The 20,000-nt window shown below is 43.5% G+C and overlaps 1 protein-coding gene across 1 annotated transcript in view; it reads left to right on the forward strand.

Annotated features, from left to right (window-relative positions):
- The window catches only part of LOC121537770 (PDZ domain-containing protein 4-like), a 75,877-nt gene that overhangs the window by 17,350 nt on the left and 38,527 nt on the right, over positions 1-20,000 (forward strand). Inside the window, exons 2-3 of the mRNA XM_045206991.1 lie at positions 17,799-17,849; positions 19,776-20,000. The exon at positions 19,776-20,000 is cut by the window's right edge and continues 95 nt beyond it. Coding sequence (XP_045062926.1) covers positions 17,799-17,849; positions 19,776-20,000 — 276 coding nt within the window. The remainder of the gene's footprint in view (positions 1-17,798; positions 17,850-19,775) is intronic.

A 20,000-nucleotide genomic window follows, 5' to 3' on the forward strand; every position in this document is an offset into this window, starting at 1 on the left:
GCATGGCAACCACAGCATTCTGCAGTGATATGCCATCCCATCTGGTTTGCGCTTAGTGGGACTATTATTTCTTTTTCAACAGGACAATGACTCAAAACCCACCTCCAGGCTGTGTAAGGGCTATTTGACCAAGAAGGAGTGTGATGGAGTACTGCATCAGATGACCTGGCCTCCACAATCACCCGACCTCAACCCAATTGAGATGGTTTGGGATGAGTTGGACGGCAGAGTGAAGGAAAAGCAGCCAACAAGTGCTCAGCATATGTGGAAACTCCTTGAAGATGGTTGGAAAAGCATTCCAGGTGAAGCTGGTTGAGAGAATGGCAAGAGTGTGCAAATGCAAAGCTGTCATCAAGGCAAAGGGTGGCTACTTTGAAGAATCTAAAATCTAAAATATATTTTGATTTGTTTAACACTTTTTTGGTTCCGACATGATTCCATATGTGTTATTTCATAGTTTTGATGTCTTCACTATTATTCTACAATGTAGAAAATGGTTTAAAAAGTAATGAAAAACCCTTGAATGAGTAGGCGTTCTAAAACTTGTGACTGGTACTGTAGGTCTAGATTGTAATCACTGCATGCCTCATCCATGGCCTAAAGGAGGGTGGTACGCTCATGGGAATGACGATCATACATCTTCCACCTGTATTGTAATCGTGTATTGTATTGTACTTATGTCTTGCAGTGGTCCTGTACGTGGCTCAGTTCATAAGAGAATGGCACTAGCAACACCAGAGCTGTGGGTTCGATTATCACTGGGGTCTCATACCAAAATGTGTGGACTGTTTTCACTTTGGTCTGCTACATAAATGGCCTATATTAAGGTATTACAGTACTGTATTGGCCTATATTAATATCAAGCTCAGTCAGGTTGGATGGGGAGCGCCGCTGCACAGCTATTTTCAGGTCTCTCCAGAGATGTTTGATCGGGTTCAAGTCCAGGCTCTGGCTGGGTCACTCAAGGACATTCAGAGACTTGTCCCGAAGCCACTCCTGCATTGTCTTGGCTGTGTGCTTAGGGTCATTGTCCTGTTGGAAGGTGAACCATTGCCCCAGTCTGAGGTCCTGAGCGCTGTGGAGCAGGTTTTCATCAAGGATCTCTCTGTACTTTGCTCCATTCATCTTTCCCTCTATCCTGACTAGTCTCCCAGTCCCTCTCACTGAAAAACATTCCCACAGCATGATGCTGCCACCACCATACTTCACCTTAGGGATGGTGCCAGGTTTCCTCCAGACGTGACACTTGGCATTCTGGCCAAAGAGTTCAATCTTGGTTTCATCAGACCAGAGAATCTTGTTTACCTTTTGGCAAACTCCAATTGGACTGTCATGTGCCTTTAACTGAGGAGTGACTTCCGTCTTGCCACTCTACCATAAAGGCCTGATTAGTAGAGTGCTGCAGAGATGATTGTCCTTCTGGAAGGTTCTCCGATCTCCACAGAGGAACTCTAGAGCTCTCTCAGAGTGACCATCAGGTTCTTGGTCACCTCCCTGACCAAGGCCCTTCCCCCCCGATTGCTTAGTTTGGCCGGGTGGTAAGCTCTAGGAAGAGTGTTGGTGGTTCCAAACTTCTTCCATTTAAGAATGATGGAGGCCACTGTGTTCTTGGGGACCTTCAATGCTGCAGAACTGTTTTGGTTCCCTTCCCCAGATCTGTGCCTCGACACAGTCCTGTCTCGGAGCTGTACGGACAATTCCTTCGACCTCATGGTTTGGTTTCTGCTCTGACATGCACTGTCAACTGTGCGACCTCATATAGACAGGTGCCTTTCCAAATCATGTCCAATCAATTGAATTTACCACAGGTGGACTCCAATCAAGTTGTAGAAACATCTCAATATTTGCAAAAATGTCTAAAAACCTGTTTTCGCTTTGTCATTATGGGGTATTGTGTGTAGATTGATGAGGGAAAACAATTATTTAATCCATTTTAGAATAAGGCTGTAACGTAACAAAATGTGGAAAAAGTCAAGGAGTCTGAATAATTTCAGAATGCGCTGTATACGGGCAAATAAAACTCATAGAATCTTACATTTTAGTCATTTAGCAGACGCTCTTATCCAGAGCGACTTACATGAGCAATTAGGGTTAAGTGCCTTGCTCAAGGGCACATCGACAGATTTTTCACCTAGTCGGCTCGGGGATTAGAACCAGCGACCTTTCGGTTACTGGCACAACGCTCTTAACCACTGAGCCACCTGCCGCCTGCCTTCTTAAGATACTTGGAAATGCATCAACTCGCCACCGAGGGTTTTTACTTGTGACATATAGTTAAATGCACTAAAGAGGAACAATGGGTACATACTGAAGATGTGCATGCTCATCCCCAGAATCCTTTCACATGTCTGTTTTCAAAAGGATAAAGCTAAGAACATTAACAACTTCATAGTTAAGAACACTTTAACAATATGGAAGGATAAAGGTATTCTACAAGAACCAATATCTCCCTAAAAAAACCACAACCTTATGGAACAATCCTTGGATAGCTTTTCAGAATTCACAGATAAATTAGTCCACATGGAAAACTAAATGCATAGAAACCGCAAATGACTTGGTAATTGACATAATTAAAAAGCAATTTTGGACTGACCATTGTAGATAGTTTCAAGGAATTTCGAATTGAAATATTTTGGACATCAGAGCAACCTTGAGGGAATCCTATTTGAGTCAGAAAATATAAGATACACAAAACCTTGCATACCAAACTGACAATCTCTTAGAAAAAAATATAAACTATTGGAACCGAGACTTAAAAAGATCTGATATTGTATTCACCCCCCTTGGCATTTTTCCTATTTTGTTGCCGTACAACCTGGAATTAAAATTGATTTTTGGGGGGGTTTGTATCATTTGATTTACACAACATGCCTACCACTTTGAAGATGCAAAATATTTTTTATTGTGAAAAAAATAAGAAATAAGACCAAAAAAATGAAAACTTGAGCGTGCATAACTATTCTTCAAGGCAAAACTGCTCCAGCTCATTCAAGTTGGATGGGTTCCGCTGGTGTACAGCAATCTTTAAGTCATACCACAGATTCTCAATTGGATTGAGGTCTGGGCTTTGACTAGGCCATTCCAAGACATTTAAATGTTTCCCCATAAACTACTCAAGTGTTGCTTTAGCAGTATGCTTAGGGTCATTGTCCTGCTGGAAGGTGAACCTTCGTCCCAGTCTCAAATCTCTGGAAGACTGAAACAGGTTTCCCTCAAGAATTTTCCTGTATTTAGTGCCATCCATCATTCCTTCAATTCTGACCAGTCCCTGCCAATGAAAAACATCCCCACAGCATGATGCTGCCACCACCATGCTTCACTGTGGGGATGGTGTTCTCGGGGTGATGAGAGGTGTTGGGTTTGAGCCAGACATAGCGTTTTCCTTAATGGCCAAAAAGCTAAATTTTTGTCTCATCTGACCAGAGTACCTTCTTCCATATGTTTGGGGAGTCTCCCACATTTTTCTGGCCACTCTTTTGTAAAGCCCAGCTCTGTGGAGTGTATGGCTTAAAGTGGTCCTATTTTTTATAACCCAACCCTGATCTGTACTTCTCCACAACTTTGTCCCTGACCTGTTTGGAGAGCTCCTTGGTCTTCATGGTGCCGTTTGCTTGGTGGTGCCCCTTGCTTAGTGGTGTTGCAGACTCTGGGGCCTTTCAGAACAGGTGTATATATACTGAGATCATGTTACATATCATGTGACACTTAAATTGCACACAGGTGGACTTTATTTAACTAATTATGTAACTTCTGAAGGTAATTGGTTGCACCAGATCTTATTTAGTGTCTTCATAGCAAAGGGGGTGAATACATATGCACGCACCACTTTTCTGTAATACATTTTTTTGAATATTTTGTTATTTTTTTCATTTCACTTCACCAATTTGGACTATTTTGTGTATGTCCATTACATGAAATTCCAAATAAAAATCAATTTAAATTACAGGTTGTATTGCAACAAAATAGGAAAAACACCAAGGGGGATGAATACTTTTGCAAGGCACTATAACGAACAAAATTACAGTTAACTAAAATGTACCCTTAATCCAGTATAAACTAATGTATAGAATGTATTACACAATACAAAATTCACAAATTATACAGCAAAACAGCAGAGTCATGTTTTAAGCGTAAAACAAAAAATTACTAAATAATCCATGCCTTTCTGGGAATGTTATAAAGTCCGGAGGTTGTGGGCCAAGATAGAAAGTTGGCCGTCAGAAGTATTACAATGTAAAGTACTTTTAGTATGTCTGCATATTTCAAGACATGTCATATGAGGGAGCAGTGAGATACCAGATGGATGTTGGATGATCCATTTCTCATCAATTATCTTTGAAAAAGCGTATACTTTAAAAACTGGGAAAATCAACCAATCCTCCATCGTTAACAGAATAGAAAGGTAAAATGCTTTATTATCTAAATGTTGAAAGTGTGTGGGCGACGGAGAGAAAAAAGGGGTATTTGCAGGTGGGTCCGGGCATGGGGGATGTTGTGGATGTTTGTCTGTATCTGTATGTTATCGTTTGTATGTTTTGTATTGTTTAATATAAAATAAAATAATTACTCAGCTGAGTTGCAAGCGAGGACCAAGCACTTGATCTGTTCAACCCCACTAGCCTACCAACATCTATAAGGTGTCCCTCAAGGCTCTGGTCTGAAGACTATAAGGTGTCCCTCAAGGCTCTGGTCTGAAGACTATAAGGTGTCCCTGAAGACCCTGGTCTGAAGACTATAAGGTGTCCCTCAAGGCTCTGGTCTGAAGACTATAAGGTGTCCCTCAAGGCTCTGGTCTGAAGACTATAAGGTGTCCCTGAAGACCCTGGTCTGAAGACTATAAGGTGTCCCTCAAGGCTCTGGTCTGAAGACTATAAGGTGTCCCTCAAGGCTCTGGTCTGAAGACTATAAGGTGTCCCTGAAGACCCTGGTCTGAAGACTATAAGGTGTCCCTCAAGGCTCTGGTCTGAAGACTATAAGGTGTCCCTCAAGGCTCTGGTCTGAAGACTATAAGGTGTCCCTCAAAGCTCTGGTCTGAAGACTATAAGGTGTCCCTCAAGGCTCTGGTCTGAAGACTATAAGGTGTCCCTGAAGACCCTGGTCTGAATATGTAAGGTGTCCCTGAAGGCTCAGACCTGTGCTGTGAGAGCCAAACACTTGATCCAACGTTTATACATATGTAGGATTTTAATTTGAGCAGTTTCTCACAGCAGGAAAATAATTCTGCAGCAACAGGAAATGTTAACTATTGCATGGATTATAATGAATTGACATTTTTGGTTAGGAAAAATAATGTCTGAAATGTTAAAGTGTAAATTACAAACTTTAGAAGCCTTTTTAAAACCTAGAATACACTACAAGTTTGCATTTCCTGTAGGCTGTCATTACATCTGTAGGCTGTCATTACATCTGTAGGCTGTCATTACATCTGTGGGCTGTCATTACATCTGTAGGCTGTCATTACATCTGTGGGCTGTCATTACATCTGTAGGCTGTCATTACATCTGTAGGCTGTCATTACATCTGTGGGCTGTCATTACATCTGTGGGCTGTCATTACATCTGTAGGCTGTCATTACATCTGTGGGTTGTCATTACATCTGTAGGCTGTCATTACATCTGTGGGCTGTCATTACATCAGTGGGCTGTCATTACATCTGTGGGCTGTCATTACATCTGTAGGCTGTCATTACATCTGTGGGCTGTCATTACATCTGTGGGCTGTCATTACATCTGTGGGCTGTCATTACATCTGTGGGCTGTCATTACATCTGTAGGCTGTCATTACACCTGTAGGCTGTCATTACATATGTAGGCTGTCATTACATCTGTAGGCTGTCATTACATCTGTGGGCTGTCATTACATCTGTGGGCTGTCATTACATCTGTATGCTGTCATTACATCTGTGGGCTGTCATTACATCTGTAGGCTGTCATTACATCTGTGGGTTGTCATTACATCTGTAGGCTGTCATTACATCTGTAGGCTGTCATTACATCTGTAGGCTGTCATTACGTCTGTGGGCTGTCATTACATCTGTGGGCTGTCATTACATCTGTGGGCTGTCATTACATCTGTAGGCTGTCATTACATCTGTGGGCTGTCATTACACCTGTGGGCTGTCATTACATCTGTGGGCTGTCATTACATCTGTGGGCTGTCATTACATCTGTGGGCTGTCATTACATCTGTGGGCTGTCATTACATCTGTAGGCTGTCATTACATCTGTGGGCTGTCATTAAATCTGTAGGCTGTCATTACATCTGTAGGCTGTCATTACATCTGTAGGCTGTCATTACATCTGTAGGCTGTCATTACATATGTGGGCTGTCATTACATATGTGGGCTGTCATTACATATGTGGGCTGTCATTACATCTGTGGGCTGTCCCTGAAGACTCTGGATCTGAAGACTGTGAGACGCCAACCCTTGAAACCCAACCAGCAGCCCACCAACATCTATATGGTGTCCCTATAGGCTCACCTGGCTATGCAGTGAGACTTCAGATCAGACAGAAGTTAGCCTCGTATCAGACCCATCAGAGAGTTACATTAGCCTTGTTTCACACCCCATCATGGGCCCTGAGTGGATTGGGGAGCGGAGGAATGATGGGGGTGAGGGGTCAATCTAGGGATAGAGAGAGGGGGGAGAGGGAGATGAGAGAGAGAGGGAGAGAGAGAGAGAGAGAGAGAGAGAGAGGAGAGAGAGAGAGAGATAGATAGAGCTAGAGAGAGAGAGAGAGAGAGAGAGAGAGAGAGAGAGAGAGAGAGAGAGAGAGAGATAGAGAGAGAGAATACAGACAGAGGGAGAGATGAGAGAGAGGGAGGGAGAGAGAGAGCGAAGGAGCGAGAGAGCGGGAGACAGGGGGAGAAGGAGACATGGAAAGAGGGGAGAGAGAGAGAGAGAGAGAGAGAGAGAGAGAGAGAGAGAGAGAGAGAGAGGATGGTAAAGGGAGATGGAGGAGGGGAAAGGGGATGGAAATGTGCAATGATTGGGTACAGTGAATCGTCAGTGAGGTGTGGGAATCAGTGAATAGTCAATGAGGTGTGGGAATCAGTGAATAGTCAATGAGGTGTGGGAATCAGTGAATAGTTAATGTGGTGTGGGAATCAGTGAATAGTCAATGAGATGTGGTAATCACTGAATAGTCAATGAGATGTGGGAATCAGTGAACACATTAGATATTATAGTTTTTGATGTCCCGTTGATAGGATATTCATGCCTGTAGTTCGTCCACTTTATTATCAAGCGGTTGTAAGTTGGCCAATAGTATCGACGGAAAAGGCAAATTAGCCACTCGTCGCCGGCTCCTTACCAAGCACCCCGATCTCCTTCAACGATATCTCCTTTTCTTTCTACTGCGAATAACGGGGATGAGGGCTCTGTCGGGTGTCTGGAGCAAATCCCTCTCGTCCGACTCATTAAAGAAAAAGTATTAGTACAGTTCAAGGTGAGTAATCGCTGTTCTTATATCCAGAATCTATTTTCGTCATAAGAGACGGTAGCAGCAACAATATGAACAAAATAAGTTACAAACAATGCGAAAAAACACACAAAATAGCACGGTTGGTTAAGAGTCCATAAAACAGCAGCCATCCCCTCCGGTACCATGTTCAGAATAGTCAATGAGGTGTGAGAATCAGTGAATAGTCAATGAGATGTGATAATCAGTGAATAGTCAGTGATGTGTGGTAATCAGTGAATTGTCAGTGATGTGTGGTAATCAGTGAATAGTCAATGAGGTGTGGGAATCAGTGAATAGTTAATTTGGTGTGGGAATCAGTGAATAGTCAATGAGGTGTGGGAATCAGTGAATAGTCAATGAGGTGTGAGAATCAGTGAATAGTCAATGAGGTGTGGGAATCAGTGAATAGTCAATGAGGTGTGGGAATCAGTGAATAGTCAATGAGGTGTGGGAATCAGTTAATAGTCAATGAGGTGTAGGAATCAGTGAATAGTCAGTGATGTGTGGTAATCAGTGAATTGTCAGTGATGTGTGGTAATCAGTGAATAGTCAGTGATGTGTGGTAATCAGTGAATTGTCAGTGATGTGTGGTAATCAGTGAATAGTCAATGAGGTGTGGGAATCAGTGAATAGTTAATTTGGTGTGGGAATCAGTGAATAGTTAATTTGGTGTGGGAATCAGTGAATAGTCAATGAGGTGTGGGAATCAGTGAATAGTCAATGAGGTGTGGGAATCAGTGAATAGTCAATGAGGTGTGGGAATCCGTGAATAGTCAATGAGGTGTGGGAATCAGTGAATAGTCAATGAGGTGTGGGAATCAGTGAATAGTCAATGAGGTGTAGGAATCAGTGAATAGTCAATGAGGTGTGGGAATCAGTGAATTGTCAGTGATGTGTGGTAATCAGTGAATAGTCAATGAGGTGTGGGAATCAGTGAATAGTTAATTTGGTGTGGGAATCAGTGAATAGTCAATGAGGTGTGGGAATCAGTGAATAGTCAATGAGGTGTGGGAATCAGTGAATAGTCAATGAGGTGTGGGAATCAGTGAATAGTCAATGAGGTGTGGGAATCAGTGAATAGTCAATGAGGTGTGGGAATCAGTGAATAGTCAATGAGGTGTAGGAATCAGTGAATAGTCAGTGATGTGTGGTAATCAGTGAATTGTCAGTGATGTGTGGTAATCAGTGAATAGTCAGTGATGTGTGGTAATCAGTGAATTGTCAGTGATGTGTGGTAATCAGTGAATAGTCAATGAGGTGTGGGAATCAGTGAATAGTTAATTTGGTGTGGGAATCAGTGAATAGTCAATGAGGTGTGGGAATCAGTGAATAGTCAATGAGGTGTGGGAATCAGTGAATAGTCAATGAGGTGTGGGAATCAGTGAATAGTCAATGAGGTGTGGGAATCAGTGAATAGTCAATGAGGTGTAGGAATCAGTGAATAGTCAATGAGGTGTGGGAATCAGTGAATAGTTAATGAGGTGTAGGAATCAGTGAATAGTTAATGAGGTGTGGGAATCAGTGAAAGGCACAGAGGTGGTTATGAATCAATACTACGCTACACAGAACAGGAGTGGTTACTGGACAGAACAGGAGTGGTTACTGGACAGAACAGGAGTGGTTACTGGACAGAACAGGAGTGGTGACTGGTTATGATTCAACACTACACTAGACAGAACAGGAGTGGTGACTGGTTATGAATCAACACTACACTAGACAGAACAGGAGTGGTGACTGGACAGAACAGGAGTGGTTACTGGTTATGAATCAACACTACACTAGACAGAACAGGAGTGGTTACTGGTTATGAATCAACACTACACTAGACAGAACAGGAGTGGTTACTGGACAGAACAGGAGTGGTGACTGGACAGAACAGGAGTGGTTACTGGTTATGAATCAACACTACACTTGACAGAACAGGAGTGGTGACTGGACAGAACAGGAGTGGTGACTGGTTATGAATCAACACTACACTAGACAGAACAGGAGTGGTTACTGGACAGAACAGGAGTGGTGACTGGACAGAACAGGAGTGGTTACTGGTTATGAATCAACACTACACTAGACAGAACAGGAGTGGTTACTGGACAGAACAGGAGTGGTGACTGGACAGAACAGGAGTGGTTACTGGTTATGAATCAACACTACACTAGACAGAACAGGAGTGGTGACTGGACAGAACAGGAGTGGTGACTGGTTATGAATCAACACTACACTAGACAGAACAGGAGTGGTTACTGGACAGAACAGGAGTGGTGACTGGACAGAACAGGAGTGGTTACTGGTTATGAATCAACACTACACTAGACAGAACAGGAGTGGTTACTGGACAGAACAGGAGTGGTGACTGGACAGAACAGGAGTGGTGACTGGTTATGAATCAACACTACACTAGACAGAACAGGAGTGGTTACTGGACAGAACAGGAGTGGTTACTGGACAGAACAGGAGTGGTTACTGGTTATGAATCAACACTACACTAGACAGAACTGGAGTGGTGACTGGTTATGAATCAACACTACACTAGACAGAACAGGAGTGGTTACTGGACAGAACAGGAGTGGTTACTGGACAGAACAGGAGTGGTTACTAGTTATGAATCAACACTACACTAGACAGAACTGGAGTGGTGACTGGTTATGAATCAACACTACACTAGACAGAACAGGAGTGGTTACTGGACAGAACAGGAGTGGTTACTGGTTATGAATCAACACTACACTAGACAGAACAGGAGTGGTTACTGGACAGAACAGGAGTGGTGACTGGACAGAACAGGAGTGGTGACTGGTTATGAATCAACACTACACTAGACAGAACAGGAGTGGTTACTGGACAGAACAGGAGTGGTTACTGGACAGAACAGGAGTGGTTACTGGTTATGAATCAACACTACACTAGACAGAACTGGAGTGGTGACTGGTTATGAATCAACACTACACTAGACAGAACAGGAGTGGTTACTGGACAGAACAGGAGTGGTTACTGGACAGAACAGGAGTGGTTACTAGTTATGAATCAACACTACACTAGACAGAACTGGAGTGGTGACTGGTTATGAATCAACACTACACTAGACATAACAGGAGTGGTTACTGGACAGAACAGGAGTGGTTACTGGTTATGAATCAACACTACACTAGACAGAACAGGAGTGGTTACTGGACAGAACAGGAGTGGTTACTGGACAGAACAGGAGTGGTTACTGGACTGAACAGGAGTGGTTACTGGTTATGAATCAACACTACACTAGACAGAACTGGAGTGGTTACTGGTTATGAATCAACACTACACTAGACAGAACAGGAGTGGTTACTGGACAGAACAGGAGTGGTTACTGGACAGAACAGGAGTGGTTACTGGTTATGAATCAACACTACACTAGACAGAACAGGAGTGGTTACTGGTTATGAATCAACACTACACTAGACAGAACAGGAGTGGTTACTGGACTGAACAGGAGTGGTTACTGGACAGAACAGGAGTGGTTACTGGACAGAACAGGAGTGGTTACTGGACAGAACAGGAGTGGTTACTGGTTATGAATCAACACTACACTAGACAGAACAGGAGTGGTTACTGGACTGAACAGGAGTGGTTACTGGACAGAACAGGAGTGGTTACTGGACAGAACAGGAGTGGTTACTGGACTGAACAGGAGTGGTTACTGGTTATGAATCAACACTACACTAGACAGAACTGGAGTGGTTACTGGTTATGAATCAACACTACACTAGACAGAACAGGAGTGGTTACTGGACAGAACAGGAGTGGTTACTGGACAGAACAGGAGTGGTTACTGGACAGAACAGGAGTGGTTACTGGTTATGAATCAACACTACACTAGACAGAACTGGAGTGGTTACTGGTTATGAATCAACACTACACTAGACAGAACAGGAGTGGTTACTGGACAGAACAGGAGTGGTTACTGGACAGAACAGGAGTGGTTACTGGACAGAACAGGAGTGGTTACTGGACAGAACAGGAGTGGTTACTGGTTATGAATCAACACTACACTAGACAGAACAGGAGTGGTGACTGGACAGAACAGGAGTGGTTACTGGACAGAACAGGAGTGGTTACTGGACAGAACAGGAGTGGTGACTGGTTATGAATCAACACTACACTAGACAGAACTGGAGTGGTGACTGGTTATGAATCAACACTACACTAGACAGAACAGGAGTGGTTACTGGACAGAACAGGAGTGGTTACTGGTTATGAATCAACACTACACTAGACAGAACAGGAGTGGTGACTGGTTATGAATCAACACTACACTAGACAGAACAGGAGTGGTTACTGGACAGAACAGGAGTGGTTACTGGACAGAACAGGAGTGGTGACTGGTTATGAATCAACACTACACTAGACAGAACAGGAGTGGTTACTGGACAGAACAGGAGTGGTTACTGGTTATGAATCAACACTACACTAGACAGAACAGGAGTGGTTACTGGACTGAACAGGAGTGGTTACTGGTTATGAATCAACACTACACTGGACTGAACAAGAGTGGTTACTGGTTATGAATTAACACTACACTAGACAGAACAGGAGTGGTTACTGGACAGAACAGGAGTGGTTACTGGTTATGAATCAACACTACACTAGACAGAACTGGAGTGGTTACTGGTTATGAATCAACACTACACTAGACAGAACAGGAGTGGTTACTGGACTGAACAGGAGTGGTTACTGGACAGAACAGGAGTGGTTACTGGACAGAACTGGAGTGGTTACTGGTTATGAATCAACACTACACTAGACAGAACAGGAGTGGTTACTGGACAGAACAGGAGTGGTTACTGGTTATGAATCAACACTACACTAGACAGAACAGGAGTGGTTACTGGACAGAACAGGAGTGGTTACTGGTTATGAATCAACACTACACTAGACAGAACAGGAGTGGTGACTGGTTATGAATTAACACTACACTAGACAGAACAGGAGTGGTGACTGGTTATGAATCAACACTACACTAGACAGAACAGGAGTGGTTACTGGACTGAACAGGAGTGGTTACTGGTTATGAATCAACACTACACTGGACTGAACAAGAGTGGTTACTGGTTATGAATTAACACTACACTAGACAGAACAGGAGTGGTTACTGGACAGAACAGGAGTGGTTACTGGTTATGAATCAACACTACACTAGACAGAACAGGAGTGGTTACTGGACAGAACAGGAGTGGTTACTGGTTATGAATCAACACTACACTAGACAGAACAGGAGTGGTGACTGGTTATGAATTAACACTACACTAGACAGAACAGGAGTGGTGACTGGTTATGAATCAACACTACACTAGACAGAACAGGAGTGGTTACTGGACTGAACAGGAGTGGTTACTGGTTATGAATCAACACTACACTGGACTGAACAAGAGTGGTTACTGGTTATGAATTAACACTACACTAGACAGAACAGGAGTGGTTACTGGACAGAACAGGAGTGGTTACTGGTTATGAATCAACACTACACTAGACAGAACTGGAGTGGTTACTGGTTATGAATCAACACTACACTAGACAGAACAGGAGTGGTTACTGGACTGAACAGGAGTGGTTACTGGACAGAACAGGAGTGGTTACTGGACAGAACTGGAGTGGTTACTGGTTATGAATCAACACTACACTAGACAGAACAGGAGTGGTTACTGGACTGAACAGGAGTGGTTACTGGACAGAACAGGAGTGGTTACTGGACAGAACAGGAGTGGTGACTGGTTATGAATCAACACTACACTAGACAGAACTGGAGTGGTTACTGGTTATGAATCAACACTACACTAGACAGAACAGGAGTGGTTACTGGACAGAACTGGAGTGGTTACTGGTTATGAATCAACACTACACTAGACAGAACAGGAGTGGTTACTGGACTGAACAGGAGTGGTGACTGGTTATGAATCAACACTACACTAGACAGAACTGGAGTGGTTACTGGACAGAACAGGAGTGGTTACTGGACAGAACAGGAGTGGTTACTGGTTATGAATCAACACTACACTAGACAGAACAGGAGTGGTGACTGGTTATGAATTAACACTACACTAGACAGAACAGGAGTGGTGACTGGTTATGAATCAACACTACACTAGACAGAACAGGAGTGGTTACTGGACTGAACAGGAGTGGTTACTGGTTATGAATCAACACTACACTGGACTGAACAAGAGTGGTTACTGGTTATGAATTAACACTACACTAGACAGAACAGGAGTGGTTACTGGACAGAACAGGAGTGGTTACTGGTTATGAATCAACACTACACTAGACAGAACTGGAGTGGTTACTGGTTATGAATCAACACTACACTAGACAGAACAGGAGTGGTTACTGGACTGAACAGGAGTGGTTACTGGACAGAACAGGAGTGGTTACTGGACAGAACTGGAGTGGTTACTGGTTATGAATCAACACTACACTAGACAGAACAGGAGTGGTTACTGGACAGAACAGGAGTGGTTACTGGTTATGAATCAACACTACACTAGACAGAACAGGAGTGGTTACTGGACAGAACAGGAGTGGTTACTGGTTATGAATCAACACTACACTAGACAGAACAGGAGTGGTGACTGGTTATGAATTAACACTACACTAGACAGAACAGGAGTGGTGACTGGTTATGAATCAACACTACACTAGACAGAACAGGAGTGGTTACTGGACTGAACAGGAGTGGTTACTGGTTATGAATCAACACTACACTGGACTGAACAAGAGTGGTTACTGGTTATGAATTAACACTACACTAGACAGAACAGGAGTGGTTACTGGACAGAACAGGAGTGGTTACTGGTTATGAATCAACACTACACTAGACAGAACAGGAGTGGTTACTGGACAGAACAGGAGTGGTTACTGGTTATGAATCAACACTACACTAGACAGAACAGGAGTGGTGACTGGTTATGAATTAACACTACACTAGACAGAACAGGAGTGGTGACTGGTTATGAATCAACACTACACTAGACAGAACAGGAGTGGTTACTGGACTGAACAGGAGTGGTTACTGGTTATGAATCAACACTACACTGGACTGAACAAGAGTGGTTACTGGTTATGAATTAACACTACACTAGACAGAACAGGAGTGGTTACTGGACAGAACAGAAGTGGTTACTGGTTATGAATCAACACTACACTAGACAGAACTGGAGTGGTTACTGGTTATGAATCAACACTACACTAGACAGAACAGGAGTGGTTACTGGACTGAACAGGAGTGGTTACTGGACAGAACAGGAGTGGTTACTGGACAGAACTGGAGTGGTTACTGGTTATGAATCAACACTACACTAGACAGAACAGGAGTGGTTACTGGACTGAACAGGAGTGGTTACTGGACAGAACAGGAGTGGTTACTGGACAGAACAGGAGTGGTGACTGGTTATGAATCAACACTACACTAGACAGAACTGGAGTGGTTACTGGTTATGAATCAACACTACACTAGACAGAACAGGAGTGGTTACTGGACAGAACTGGAGTGGTTACTGGTTATGAATCAACACTACACTAGACAGAACTGGAGTGGTTACTGGACAGAACAGGAGTGGTTACTGGTTATGAATCAACACTACACTAGACAGAACAGGAGTGGTTACTGGACAGAACAGGAGTGGTTACTGGTTATGAATCAACACTACACTAGACAGAACAGGAGTGGTTACTGGACAGAACAGGAGTGGTTACTGGTTATGAATCAACACTACACTAGACAGAACAGGAGTGGTTACTGGACAGAACAGGAGTGGTTACTGGACAGAACATGAGTGGTTACTGGTTATGAATCAACACTACACTAGACAGAACAGGAGTGGTGACTGGTTATGAATTAACACTACACTAGACAGAACTGGAGTGGTTACTGGTTATGAATTAACACTACACTAGACAGAACTGGAGTGGTTACTGGTTATGAATCAACACTACACTAGACAGAACAGGAGTGGTTACTGGACAGAACAGGAGTGGTTACTGGTTATGAATCAACACTACACTAGACAGAACAGGAGTGGTTACTGGACAGAACAGGAGTGGTTACTGGTTATGAATCAACACTACACTAGACAGAACAGGAGTGGTTACTGGACAGAACAGGAGTGGTTACTGGTTATGAATCAACACTACACTAGACAGAACAGGAGTGCCTAGATAACAATTCTAGGGAACAAGAGAGCTTTTGTAATGTTACCACGTAAGGTTCCCCTGATGTTTGAGGGTCCAGTTTTGTGAACAAAAATATAAACGCAACATGTAAAGTGTTGGTCCCATGTTTCATGAGCTGAAATAAAAGATCCCAGAAATGTTCCATACGGACAAAAAGCTTTTTTCTCTCAAATGTTGCGCACAAATTAGTTTACATCTCTGTTAGTGAGCATTTCTCATTTGCCAAGATAATATATCCACCTGACAGGTGTGGCATATCAAGAAGCTGATTAAACAGCATGATCATTACACAGGTGCACCTTGTGCTGGGAACAATAAAAGGCCACTCTAAAATGTCATGATAATTTCTCTACCATATGCCGCCTCCAACATCGTTTAAGAGAATTTTGCAGTACATCCAACCGGCCTCACAACCGCAGACCACGCCAGCCCAGGACCTTTACATCCAGCTTTTTTCACCTGCGGGATCGTCTGAGACCAACCCCCCGGACAGCTGATGAAACTGTGGGTTTGCACAACCTAATAATTTCTGCTCAAACTGTCAGAAACCGTCTCAGGGAAGCTCATCTGAGTGCTCGTCGTCCTCACCAGGGTCTTGACCTGACTGCAGTTCGGCGTCGTAACCCACTTCAGTGTGCTCTTCACAGATTAATCCTGTTTCAACTGTACCGGAAAGATGGCAGACATGTATGGCGTTGTGTGGGCGACGTTGTGAACAGAGTGCCCCATGGTGGCGGTGGGTTATGGCACAGGAGGCTGCTGAGGGGAGAATGGTTCATAATAATGGCCTGAACGGAGCCAATGGAATGGCATCAACCACGTGCAAACCATGTATTTGATGCCATTCCACTGATTCCATTCCAGTCATTACCACGAGCCCGTTCTCCCCAATTAAGGTGGCACCAACCTCCTGTGGGTTATGGCATGGGCAGATATAAGCTTACGACCAACGAACACAATCACATTTTATCGATGTAAATTTGAATACACAGAGATACCATGACGAGATCCTGAGGCCCATTGTCGTGCTATTCATCCGCCACCATCACCTCATGTTTCAACATGATAATGCACGACCCCATGTCGCAAGGGTCTGTACACAATTCCTGGAAGCTGAAAATGTCCCAGTTCTTCCATGGCCTGCACACTCTTTTATTTTACCAGGTAAGTTGACTGAGAACACATTCTCATTTACAGCAACAACCTGGGGAATAGTTACAGGGGAGAAGAAGGGGGATGAATGAGCCTAGGAATTTAGCCAGGACACCGGGGTTAACACCCCTACTCTTACGATAAGTGGCATGGGATCTTTAGTGACCACAGAGAGTCATGACATTCGCTTTAACGTCCCATCCGAAAGACAGCACCCTACACAGGGCAATCATTGCCCTGGGGCATTGGGATATTTTATGGGACCAGAGGAAAGAGTGCCTCCTACTGGTCCTCCAACACCACTTCCAGAACCATCTGGTCTCCCATCCAGGGACCGACCAGGACCAACCCTGCCTAGCTTCAGAAGCAAGGCAGCAGTGGTATGCAGGGTGGTATGCTGCTAGAATGCAGGGTGGTATGCATGTCACCAGACATGTCACCCCATTGAGCATGTTTGGGATGCTCTGGATCATTGAAGAGGCCACAATCAACAGCCTGATCAACTCTATGCACACACACACATGCGCGAAAAAACATACACACACACGCAAACATACACACACACGCAAGATCATACACACACACACACACACATATATATAATATAATTAACCAAATGCATTAATTTCATACAAAGTTGCTACGAGGTTTCTGGTGTGAGGTAGTTAGGGCGTGGTGAGCATGCCTTAGGGCTCTATAGAGACTATACTACACAATAAATAAATCATTGATTCATTAGATTCCAGGTTTCATCAGAGGAAATAACATAGCAACAGTGCCAGTATGTCTGCCTATCGATTATACATGATTCGTATTGTTATATATATATCTCATTTTGACACAAATACAGAATCATTATTATTCTATATTTTCCAGCGTGTCCCCGTCTACTGCCCTTCTTTCCTATTGTCTAGGTACTTTAAACATACCAAACTAACCCTAGCCCTATGCCTAACCCTTAGTGACATGTCTTCTCTCTCCTTACAGAAGGGGTACATAAACGGGACACTGAGACCTATTGATGGAAACGGCAACAAGGTGGGAGTACACACAATTCTTAATTATTCAGCTCCTAAATCCATTCAGTTTTCTATCTATTCTAATACCAGCCTTCAATTTTTGCATGTGCATGAATTCATCATGTTTCAATGTACAACTATGTTTCTATCGAGACTTGTGGTAGCTCCCTGAGTTCATGCCTAGGCTTTAGCTCAATGGGCAAACTCAGTCTTTTGAATGAACTGGGTCACAGCACATAGCCCACCTCTTTCTGCTGCAGTGCTGTTTAACTATGGGATCGGTGTCCCGTGTACGGGACGGTTGAGCTAGCGTGCGCTAATGTGATTAGCATGACTGTTGTAAGTAACAGCAAACTTTCCAGGACATAGACATGTCTTATATGGGCAGAAAGCTTAAATTATTGTTAATCTAACTGCACTGTCCAATTTACAGTAGCTATTACAGTGAAAAAAAGACCATGCTATTGTTTGAGGAGAGTGCACAACAACAAAAAACATATCACGGCAACTGGTTTGATACATTCACCTCTGAAGGTAAATAATGTACTTACATTCAGTAATCTTGCTCTGATTTGTCATCCTAAGGGTCCCAGAGATAAAATGTAGCATAGTTGTGTTTGATAAAATCCATTTTTATATTCAAATGTAGGAACTGGGTCCTACAGTTTGAACTCCTACTGTCTCTGGCTCCACACCCACCCCGCCCGGCCATCTAGATGTGTGAAAGTTAGTGTAAAAGCTAATGATTCATCATGTATGACATTCCTGGGAGTGTGTAAACTTACATTTTGTATTACCATATAATTTTTGTATGTTCTCTATAGTTATGTACTTGAAAATATATCAATTGACCAATTCGGCACATTTGGGCAGACTTGATACAAAATAGTCCAGTATTGCAATGCTTCACTGGATCAATCTGAAACTTTGCACACGCACTGCTGCCATCTTGTGGCAAACATCTAAATTGTGCCTAAACTGCAATATTATATTGTGGCCTTTCTCTTGCATTTCAAAGAAGATGGAACAAAGAAATAAATAGAAAACATTAATTTCACATTTCCACAAACTTCAAAGTGTATCCTTTCAAATGGTATCAAACATATGCATATATTTGCTTCAGGTCCTGAGCTACAGGCAGTTAAATAATTTAGGGAATATAATTTTAGGCGAAAATTGAAAAAAAAAGGATCAGATCATTAAGAGGTTAACACTTAGTGACCGTAGACACTGGTCATGGTTTAGGGACCGTAGACACTGTTCATGGCTTAGGGACCGTAGACACTGGTCATGGTTTAGGGACCGTAGACACTGGTCATGGTTTAGGGACCGTAGACACTGTTCATGGCTTAGGGACCGTAGACACTGTTCATGGTTTAGGGACCGTAGACACTGTTCATGGCTTAGGGACCGTAGACACTGGTCATGGTTTAGGGACCGTAGACACTGGTCATGGTTTAGGGACCGTAGACACTGGTCATGGTTTAGGGACCGTAGACACTGTTCATGGTTTAGGGACCGTAGACACTGGTCATGGTTTAGGGACCGTAGACACTGGTCATGGCTTAGGGACCGTAGACACTGGTCATGGTTTAGGGACCGTAGACACTGTTCATGGTTTAGGGACCGTAGACACTGTTCATGGTTTAGGGACCGTAGACACTGTTCATGGTTTAGGGACCGTAGACACTGTTCATGGCTTAGGGACCGTAGACACTGGTCATGGTTTAGGGACCGTAGACATTGCTCATGGTTCATGGCAAAATAACATGTGAGCAGCATGGGAGCCATTGGTTTTTGCCAGCTGAATCATGGGGTGTGTCTGTGCAAGGTTACAATTCAATGGTGAATTGTTTTTTTTTACTGGGAGCTATACAGTTCTTTATGCTCAGAGTGTCATGTTTTAATACCTTCCCTAACTCCCTCCCTCCCTCTGTCTCTCCAGGTCAAAGGAAGGAGACCATCCCAGCTACCCAAGGAGAGAAATATTCCAAACTCCAACTCCGAGGATCCTTTGTCGCTCCAGGTGGTGGGGTGTAGAGGCTACCGGAGGAAAGGTGGCGCCATGGGTAATGTAGGCACCATGGGGCTGGTGTCCATCCCAGACTGTGTGGATAACTGCACTCAGACTGACATTAGCTTCCAGAATATTCTGACCGTGGGGATGTCA

The sequence above is a fragment of the Coregonus clupeaformis genome, chromosome 24 (genome assembly GCF_020615455.1).
Source record: "Coregonus clupeaformis isolate EN_2021a chromosome 24, ASM2061545v1, whole genome shotgun sequence".
Taxonomy (NCBI): Eukaryota; Metazoa; Chordata; class Actinopteri; order Salmoniformes; family Salmonidae; genus Coregonus; species Coregonus clupeaformis.